At 38.5% G+C, this 11,128-nt stretch overlaps 1 protein-coding gene across 2 annotated transcripts in view; it reads left to right on the top strand.

Annotated features, from left to right (window-relative positions):
* The window catches only part of nrxn3a (neurexin 3a), a 140,292-nt gene that overhangs the window by 73,595 nt on the left and 55,569 nt on the right, over positions 1-11,128 (top strand). For both annotated transcript variants that reach the window (XM_037977845.1, XM_037977846.1), the window contains one exon: positions 1,608-1,769. In XM_037977845.1, the coding sequence (XP_037833773.1) occupies positions 1,608-1,769 (162 nt within the window). The remainder of the gene's footprint in view (positions 1-1,607; positions 1,770-11,128) is intronic.

The following is an 11,128-nucleotide window of genomic DNA, read 5'->3' as shown; positions in this document are numbered from 1 at the left end:
CATTTAGCATTTAGATTTATATTTAGCATGTAGCTGTAACAATTACATGTAATTAGCTAAATGTTGTAAAAAGTGACATCAGAAAATCAACACTACACTTTAAAACCGTGTTTGAAGCTAAATGTGACAAAATTTAGGCATGAATTTTGAGCACAAGCTCCTTTACAAACGGCGCCCCATACATTTTCATGTTTCTTCTTCCTAAACGCGATAAAGTCCCATTTTGTGCTGCTTTGATCTGTGCACTTTTATTTTAATATTAGTAAAAGAATCTTTCTTTTGTAAGATTAGCACCAGGATTCGAACATTTATGTAACAAAAATGCTTTTATAAGGAGTATAAAGAAAGATTAAAGCAGAACACAAGCTCCTGTTTGGGGTGAAATAATCAAACTGGTCACCTCTGCTGTTTAGACTAATAAAAATCACAGTTTTTGTTTTGTTTCTTATAGCTGCATCTTTTTTTCTGAAGAATCTTTTTCCCTCTGACGCTCTGCAGTGGGAATCTGTACTTTTCCAGTCTGTGTTCTGCATGTTTGCATGAGATCTGTGTGCAACTCAAACTCCTGACAGCTTTCGGTTGATTCTTGTTTCCTTGTGTGTTTGTTTCACACGTTCAGTTCGTTTTCCTATTATTGCACAGGAGAAAAACCAAAGATCACCAAATGTATTTATTTATATTTGACATTTTATGCTCACTTAGTGTCTTTAAAAGAAACCAATGAGCTGATTATTTTCTTGTTTGTCTTGTTTGATACGTCCAACACACTGAAGTCGGACATTTTGGATCCAACTTTTGTTTTTCAATGGGAAGAGGGTCATGTGACACATCAAACTTATTGGGAATTTCACAAGAAAAACAACGGTGTTTGTGGTTTTAATGTAATTTTATTCTTTCATGAGTTATTTACAAGTTTCTCAGCACTTATAAAATGTGTTCAAAGTGCTGCCCGTTGTGTTTGATTGTCAATTCAACCCTCTTCTCCCACCTCCACTTCCTGGAAAGTGGATTGGTCGTCATGGGCCAGTTGAATGACCCCCAAGGTCTCCCGATCTGACCCCCTTAGACTTTTATCTTTGGGGTCATCTGAAGGCGATCGTCTCTGCTGTGAAGATACGAGACGTGCAGCACCTGAAACTACAGATACAGGAAGCCTGTGCTCGCATTTCTCCTGCCGTGTTGCTGTCAGTGTGTGAAGAGTGGGAGAAGAGGGTTTCATTGACAATCCAACACTTTGAACACGTTTTATAAGTGGTGAGAAACTTGTAAATAACTCATGAAAGAATAAAGTTACGTTAAAACCAAGAACATTGTTGTTTTTCTTGTGAAATTCCCAATAAGTTTGATGTGTCACATGACCCTCTTCCCATTGATGGATCCAATATGGCCGACTTCAAAATGGCCACCATGGTCACCACCCATCTTGAAAAGTTTCCCCCCTCTCCCATATACTAATGTGCCACAAACAGGAAGTTAATATCACCAACCATTTCCGTTTTATTAAGATGTATCCATAGAAATGGCCGACCCTGTAAGTTATTTTTTTCTGTTTGAAATCAGAGATAAAACTTTTTATTTCCATCCTCACTGTTCACTTCTCGTTTCAGGTGACAATATCAGTGGACGGAATCCTGACCACGACGGGTTACACCCAGGAGGACTACACCATGTTGGGTTCAGATGACTTCTTTTATGTGGGTGGGAGCCCCAGCACAGCCGACCTGCCTGGATCTCCTGTTAGCAACAACTTCATGGGATGTCTCAAAGAGGTGAAGTACTACAGAGGGGGAAAATGTTCACTGTTGCTGGACAGATGTACTCCATCACTGTAGAGTGGTCACAGATTTTAAAAATAACACGTTTAAGTGTTGTTTTGCTTGTTTTGAAGTTTTAACTCTGTAGGAGTAATCTTAACTATCAGGAGAGGAGTACTGACTGTTCAGTCGAAAAGCAACTGGAGTTCTTTTTGGTTTTAAAGATTTACCATAATTTTTTTATATAATGATCCGACTAATAGGGCTGTTGAGGTCACATGAGTCACTGACCTCTATCCTGGGATTTGTTTGGGTTTTTGTGGGACACTTTCTAAAAAGGCCAACCAAAGACTGTATATATTATAGACCGAGTGTTCCTGCCTTTTCTTGTTGTTGGGAGCTGAAGCCAGCAGGACCTGATTTATGAGAGCTGCCATGTTGTATTTTTGGAACCAGTGTCTGCACCCCAGCGATGTGGAGCTTTAAGTCTCTGGCACACTATCTCAGTCTTACATGGCCTGTCTTTTAAGCATGGAATAAGAAATTCTAAATAAATGAGTTACGGAGCAACAAAGACTACACATTTTTATACCTTTATATGTAATAAAGTTAGTTGTTTTTGAGATTTAAAGTCTGGTGGATCCTGATTTCAATCCTGACAACGTTAAGAGTCTCTTCAGCCAGTTAACACACAAACACACCCCCACATGCAGGCAAATATATTATTCCCTGAAGCTGCTGATGTCATATCTTCGCACTTAACCAGAACCAGCCAAGTGCACTGTGACCGCGGGGGCTTGGCTTTTTCCATCACGACCCCCCTCCCTCCTCACACACACACACACACACACACACACACACATACGTATGATTTACAGCATTGTATGGCTGCAGGGAGATGGAGGAAGTGGCGCAGTAGCCATTTAATCCCCCTCTGGCCTACTTCCTGCTCTGTGGCATGCTGGGCATGTTTGCAGTTCTCTGCACCACCCACTCCTGTATGGACGCACACACGCACACATGTCCACATTAATTAGACATGCACACCCAAGCGTGCACTAAAGGTTGACGTCATTCATTTCTTCATCAAGAAGCAGTGAATCAAAGATAAAAGCGGACACTCTCACTTTCACAGCTCATTAACATACAATGCAGCAAGCGTGAGGCTGCACTCTAATCTTCCGGAAAATGTCTTATTTCACATTTCCATATTTAACTTTTAAAAGCACACCGTTTCTCCGTGCTTTATTTTCTTGTAGTTGGGCAGGTGTTTTAAACCCCGTTTCACTCCTTCCTCTTTTTTCACTGAGCTCCATCTCTCCTCACTAGGCCAGAATGACCTATTTCTGGAGGATGAAGCAGTGAGGCTGCCTGGCCTTGCAAACTGAAATGTTTCAGAAGTGCACTTCAAAAAGTTTCCCAGAAAATTTCTAATTAAAGGCCTAGCAATCTTCGAAGGGACACATGTCCCCCGCTGTCTTTCGTGCCAAAGTTTTACCCTAAGATCATCTTACGTTGAGAAATGGTTGTGTTGCAGCTATGTAGTTGGGTAAAACTTTTAAAAAAGAATAAGATTAAACAGTTTGATTCAGTATTGTGATTTGTGCATGATCTGTTAGAGCTTGGCGTGTGTTGTAAACAGGGGTGGAAATTAAAATTTTTTACCAGCCACTCAAATATTTTACCAGCCACTTTTTTATGTTGTGACAAAAAGTTATTTCATATGATGATGATGATCGAGGTGAGTGGAAGCAGTTGTGGTGCAACTGCAAATTGCAAAAGTTACCAGGGGGGGAAACAAATATTTCAGCCGTCTGAAATAATCGGTTCCCCCTCTAAAACATGGGACAAAAATAATTTACCAAAAAGTCCTTAACTGTGTTTATTCCTCTCATCATGGAGAACAAGTCCTGTACATTTGGAGACATTTGTTCTTTTTTTGCAAAAGTTACCAGGGGGGAACCAAATATTTCAGCCGTCTGAAATAATCAGTTCCCCCTCTAAAACATGGGACAAAAATAATTTACCAACAAGTCTTTAACTGTGTTTATTTCTCTGTATTATGATATTATTAGCACATTTAATTCCTAAAAGAATGATGTTTTTTTGTTTTTTTAATGAGAAATATTTGCCCTAACAATTCTGTTAATAGACAAGTCATTATTTATTTAAATTATTATTTGTTTTTGTCTACATTGTCCATAACAGAGTCTGTCTGTCTGTCTATCACGCTAGCAAAACAGTGGGTTAACTTCGCCAAAACAAGTTGTTTGACCTTTCACGGTCTCCGTTGATCCCTTGCAGCGCGAGCACAGCGCGGTGGTTACGAGCGTTGAACATGAAATATTTACCCGCATTTGGCCGGTGGCGGGTGCTAATTTCCACCCCTGGTTGTAAATGACTCTCAGCTAAAACCAAGCCAGATTTAAGCTCAATATGTGTAAAAACAACAACAAAAACTAACTTTAACGAATCGTTCCATCAATAATAAAAGCCATTATTGTAATAAATGCTAACGAGCATGTGGCTAACGGCAGTTTGTTTGATATTAATAAAATCATCTAAACAAACAATTCAAAAGGAGAAAACATAGTTTATACTGCAGTATTCCCCCTAAAATGAATAAAATCTTTTTTATTTTATTTTGCTGAATCATTTGGCTGCAGTTCTCGTTTATGTAACTTGACCCATAAATAACAATTAATCATAAAGTCACAGAATAAATGCACGTGCAATAATTCATGCACACAGCTGACAACAAACCTGCACCCCCCCACCCACACCTCTGCAGCCCCCACCAGCTCATGCTCAGTCTGCTGGCCAGCAGCTTCTGTCCTCCACTCCCCACCATTACAGCTAATTTGCCTGCTGCCAATGCTCTTGTCCTCGCCATCCACTGAGCAGCATTATGGATAAATGTTTTGTTACCATGGCACCAGGTTCTGGTTGCCCTTGGTAGCTCCTTCGGCTGGCTGGCCCGTGATTATTATGCCTTTCGTAACCAGCAATTACAAAAAAAAGGCCTACATCTCAAAGCCTACAAAATACATAATGGCCTACAATAACACATAATTGCTGTCATTGTCGTTGTCATTACACCTCCATCAACCACTCGTGTGGAGGCTTCTGGATGCGGTTATATACTGTAGCCAACAAAGAAACACAAAGGAGGAGTTCAACGCCAAATCCGAGCAAAAACAAAAGCAACACTGACTGTTCTCTGCTCCTTCCTGCCTTACCGTAATTTCCTGCTCGCGTTCTTTAATTATCTTTACCGCATTTATACTCAGTAGTATTTTTTTTTTGCCATATTCAGTGTTGTGTTACATTTTTACAAGACTGATCAATTCTCAACACATTGATGGAATTTTATATATGGTTAGCAAATTATTGATGTTGTTTGATTTTGTACAGAACTGATAATTAAAGTTACCACAGTCCATGCAGAGGTCCTATAAACTACTATTATTATGCATTAAACAGAATTTTTAAAGGAATTATCTCAACAGATAGCTTTGTGAACACACAACATAAACATTTAACATCAATATACTGAATTTAGTTTAAGAATTTAAAACACAAACACCTAAAAGGGACATTAGAATTTGTGAAATATTAATTCTGGCATTTTTTATTTCTTTGTTCACCTTTTTTCAGCAGTAAAAAAAAAATGGTTACAAATACAAATGCCAAAGTTATGGCATAAAACACTATAAAATAAACTATAAATTCACTACAAGCTGGACAAACTCAGCAGCTAGTTTAATTTATGGGTTAGTTTTAGGAGAACAAATGCTTTAAAAAAAAGATTTTCTACCTTTCATTCTAAATATATGACTAAATTTTATTTATAAATATCATAATTGACCTTAGTAAATGCAAAAATGGCTTTAACTCAGTCAGTTTCACAAATATTGAACTACTCTGTGTGTTAACAGATCTCACAAGGTCTGTGTTTAAAACTTAAGCATGCAGTGTGGAGCAATATTCACTCCTTCAAGGAATGCTTGTTTTATTATAATTATATGAATTTAAGGAGGAGAGGACAAGCTTCACTGAGCTGAGTACTGACTGTGCTCTTCTCTGTTATATCATCTGTAAAGTTGAAAAAATAAAAAAAGATAGCACCATATCAGAAGGTGATTACATACAATAACTCCCTAATCACAGCTTTTTAATTTTCAAATTGCTTATATATAATAAAACCCCAAGATTAATGGCCCCTCATCTGCTCACCCCTTTGAAAACTTTCTGGAAGAGCCCCTGGTTGTAACCTTTACAGTATAATTGAGTCAGAAGCTGAAGAAAATAAAGGAAAGGTGAATCAGGCCCAGATCCTGACTCACCTGGTTAAAAAAGAGAAAATGTGAGCACTCAGGGACATCAAACACTGAGCAGGATGCTGCTGCTCAGATAAACGAGCTGCAGAGCCACAACTCAGAAACAAACACAACAATATTTCATCACAGTTATGCAGTTTGATCTTTAATTACACATATTAATGACATGCCTGCATTTCTCAGCCATTTGAGGCTTGTCTGTATCAAATTTAACAAATCTGTATTTCAAGGTTCCATCATTTTGTTGGACTGACTCAAGGGATCTGAGGGGACGTCTCTGCAAAGCAAACCCTGCCACCCTGTGGACGAGAGTGCACACTACCGGGGCTTTAATGTTGCAAAACCCTCTGAGCGTCTCGTGTCAAAACCATGTGACCACTGATCGTACAACGCCACCAACAAGGTGTTGATGGCAGGTGCTTCACGAGGATTACATGGCTATCAAAATATTTCTGCAAATATTTACATGCAAGAAAACACTTTACCTTCTGCACAGTCACATAAAAATTTAAATAAGTTTATTTATTTAGCACCAACTTACAACAAAAGTCATATCAAGGCACTGTGCAAAAGAAGAAAAAACAAGTCCAAATCATAAATCCAATTCAATGATGGTCAATTTAATCCATTTATATCACAATACATTCACATAGAGTACATTATGAAGTAAGTTATCGATGTAAGGAAGCCAACAGATTGCACCAAATCTTCTCTTTGGCCCAATTTTCCATTGTGAACAGCATGTTGGAGACAGTGGAAAGGAACGACTCCCTTTTAATGGAAAATGATCTGCTTCAACCGGCTGGGGTTTGAGAGGACAGGAAAGAGACACAGACAGACACAAAAGGATTGGTCCAGGTGTAGTTTCTATAGAGACAAAAACAAAGAAAAAGCTTAAAGACCGTAACAAGTGCATGATTAAACATGGACAGTAGAGAAAGGTAAGACTGTGGGCAGTATGTCCTCCACCAGCCGACGCCTACAGCAGCTCAGGAAACCCACGCCAACCCTAACTATAGGATTTATCAGAAAGGAAAGTCTTCAGCCGAGGCTCAAAGGTCGTCAGGGGGTCACAGCTTCACTGACAGGAACTGGAAGTTGGTTCCCCCAAGAGACGAGCCTGATAACAGAAAACTCTGCCTCCTATTCTACATTTAGGAACCCTAGGAACCACAAGTAAATAGTTTGGAAAATATAGACCGATAAGATCTTGAGAGCCTTGTACGTTAGAATGAAAATTTTAATTTCTGTTCTGAAATGTGATATTTAATTCTAACTTTCATCAGAACTCTGGCTGCAGCATTTTAGAAAAACTGAAAACTATTTAGACTTTTTTTGGACACCTAAATAATGAAGAATTACAATAATCCAGCCTAGCAGTGAAGAATGCATGGACCAGTTTTTCTGAAGATGTTTCTAATTTTAGTGGTAGTGTTTTGGTGGAAGAAAGGGATCCTGGTAACGTTTTTAATGTGGGAGTTAAACAACATGTCCTGGTCATGAATAACACCACATGTCATGTTATCTCATCCAGAGGAGGTGAAAGGCTGCAAAGTTTGTTGAGATGCTCAGATCCAAAAACCACAGAGTTTAAAAGCAGAAAATGAAGTCATCCATAAAGCTGGGAATCGGTGCACAGTTGACGCACGTCACGGTGGACCACAGGTAGAGTTTCAGCGATTTTGTATCAGTTTGAATCGTCAGAAATCTCAGAGAGCGATAACAATGAAATCTATACTGCTTGGCAATCTGGGCAGGTAATTTCAAGCCTCAGTCATATTGTGTAACAGTGCTCACACACTGATAAGGTTGTGTGTGTGTGTGTGTGTGTGTGTAATGATGTGTGAAGCCTGGTCAAGGAGATAATGCAGTGATGGATTTCTTTCATCTGACCATTGTCGAACATTTTCCCTCACCTCTGCTGCTCCATATTTCCACGTGTTTGCGTACAGGCGTGTTCTCTCCGTGTGCCTGAGCACATATTGGGGTATTCCTCGGTCTGCTATCAGTCTGCGCTCATGCTTCATTCTCATGTTAACCTGCAGCTGCCATCTGCAGCGTGCTGATAAAGCTCCCTTTGCATGTTGAAAGGCCCTTTTGCTATTATTGTTCAGAGTTGGCAGGAATCTGAAAGTGACTTGTCAAATTGTCAGCTACACCCTCCGTTTCTCTCTCCTCCCTCCTCCACTCCCGACTCGGGTTTCTTTTTTTTTTAATGATTTATGACGTTTTTTATCAGCAAATGTGCAATGGAGGCGAATGTGTACAGAATCCATACCAGTAGCTTCTCTGCATCCTTTTCCTTCTGGTCATTTTCCACCAAAGAGACATTTTCTGCAATGATGCTGCAGTTTTTAAGCTAACCCCCTTTTTTTTTTACCTAAATTGAATTAGACATTTTCTAATCATGTACAGCATCTTCGTCCATCTCCAGTATTTTGTTTCTGTCAATCTATCTGGCTACTGCAACAATCAGATTTCTCTCTGGGGATGATTAAACTCATCTGTCCATCGAAATTGTGGAAGGCAATTTGTGAAAATAATTTGATTTTATCTTTTATTCTAAGCTTAGTCAAAGTTTCCGTCTTACATCCAGCCATTTTGGTCAAACATTGCAGTTTTAAGTATGCATGGTCTCATGCAATACTCTAAGATTCTCAGCTGTTACCTCATTAAATTTTAGCACAATATTTGTAAAATTGCCAGAGTTATAAACATTTTTGGGTCTGCTAAAGTTGCATACCCGTAACGGCCATCTTGAATCAAACTGACACACAAACACAGGAAAAAAACATTATAGTCTTTGGCAGCATGCGATAAAAATCCTGAGAAATGGAGTCAATGACTGGTATGTGTGGTGAAGTACAACTTAAACTAGATTACTGAAAATCAGCATTTTATTTTTGAGTTTTTACTCTCCACGTTTTGAATTAAAATTTGAGTTTTATTTAGAGGTTTCAAGTTTGTGCTTGTTTTGTTGCTGCATTTCTTATTTTATTCCCAAACAGTTTTTTCTGGGTTCCACAGGCACATTGTTAGGAAGTTTGTAGGTAACTATGCTACAAACGTATCAAGAAAAAGAAAGAAATTTCCTTAAGTTTCTTCGAACACATCTACTTTAAAATATTTTTGTTTTTCCCCGTGTCTGTGTCGAGTCTGCTTGTTTGTCTGTTAGCAAAATATCTCATGAAACACTGGTCAGTATTCAACGAAACCCTCAAAAAAATCATAAACGGATGTCCCTCTACAACGGATTAATGTTTAAACTTTTGAAATCACTTCCATTTAAGATGGTAGCCACAGCTGAGCGACTTTAGCAAACACATAATTGGCTGTAGCTCAGTAATTTTTACAGATGCTGAGCTAAAATTTGTTGTGGTAGTAGCTGACAGTCATTTACAACACATACTCTGAGTGCTACCTCATCTTGCAAGATCTCACGACACCGCATGAGATCGGGCAGAACGTAATTCACAAGGTTTGACCAAAACGGCGATAACTCCATCCCTTTTAGTTTAAAACTCAGGCATGAAAGGTGGCGGGCAGTATGCTTTCTGTCAAGGAATTTCAGAGCATTTATTTAATTCAGTCTTTGCCTCCAAACCTGAAAAGACAGTGCTCAATTCTGGACCAGAATGTTGCTTTTCAGCCTTGTCCTGGTGTGTTTTATCACTGATATCTCTCTAATTCCAGCCACGTCTGGCCTGATAATCCTACTACTTCAGTCTGCCCTTTTTTTCTGATTTTAAAAAGGCAGAAGATCTTTGTGCTCAGTTGGAGCAGGTTTTATGAAAGGTTTGAGAATTCAATATATTGACAGCAGAAGCAAGAGAATACGTGAAACAAAAAGAGAAAGAAAGGAGAGAGTGAAAAGGAAAAGACCATTTTCTGTGCAGTCCCGGAGCACCTTGAGGGATGAGCTGATTTACTGTCAAATCTGCTGCTGGATTATCGATAATCTCAGCCAGGCTCCTCAATCTACCCCACTCGGGCGTCGCTGCAGTCTGCGACAGGACCAGGAGCAGAGAGGTTCATATAAAGCAGAAAGAAACAAATGGAGGAGAGGGGGTGTTTGTTCTACGGATCCCCAAACACAGACAGTCACAGGGTGTTTCTCTGCCCCGAGAATTAGAAGAGGAAAAAAAAAAAAGGCCTTCAATTTTCCACTTGAGCAGATTTCAATTTACACACACATCCCCCTCCGTGACTCCATCCTGCCTTTGTTACCGACAACATTTAGGCAGCTGTGATAAAAGATTCTGCCTCTCAATCATTTGTTTGCATCATTCTCTCAAATAAGAAGCTGTCTGTTTGAAACCGGCTTCAGGACAAAGATGGAAACAGCAGATCGGGTTAAACTGGGTTAGAACCATTCCCTGCTGGGTCAAATCAGTCATAAGATCAAAATATTTATTGATCCATTAATGAGCAGACAGATAGTTAGTATTCCCATCTTTACTGTCAAGATTTTCTGCATTTTCTAAAATAATAAACACATAAACTGCAAAAACAAAAATCACTCAAAAAAGCTTGCCATCAAATAAACAGCAAAAACAGATTAATGTTTAAACTAATTAATCATTTAGATGCAAAATACTTCTGAATAAAACTCCATTTCTGACGTCATTAGTTCATTTATCAGAAAATGACTTCTATTTAAAGATATAAAATGAATATTTCGCCTTTATTTGAAAGTATTTTCCTGTTTTCTTTTTTTTTGCTTTAAAAAATTACAAGTTGTTAGACTAATATATATATATATCTTTATAAAACTATGTTCTGGTAACTCAAAAGGCCAAACATCATTAGTTACAGATGTTTTCTATTTGAAAAAAATCTATTATTAAAATGACTTGAACATATATAGAAACATTTAAATGTTGTCTAACTTAATCCTTGTTAAATTTGTTGAAATAAATTGCTATTAAATGTAATCAGTAAGGTAAGGGAGCGATTCCATGTGTAGTCAGAGTCCAAAGGCAGAGTTTTTTAATCATTTCTTAAAATGATTTTATTAATTAGAACTTTAGAAGC

This window comes from Kryptolebias marmoratus, linkage group LG10 (genome assembly GCF_001649575.2).
Source record: "Kryptolebias marmoratus isolate JLee-2015 linkage group LG10, ASM164957v2, whole genome shotgun sequence".
NCBI lineage: Eukaryota > Metazoa > Chordata > Actinopteri > Cyprinodontiformes > Rivulidae > Kryptolebias > Kryptolebias marmoratus.
This window is presented reverse-complemented; position numbering and strand designations above follow the sequence as displayed.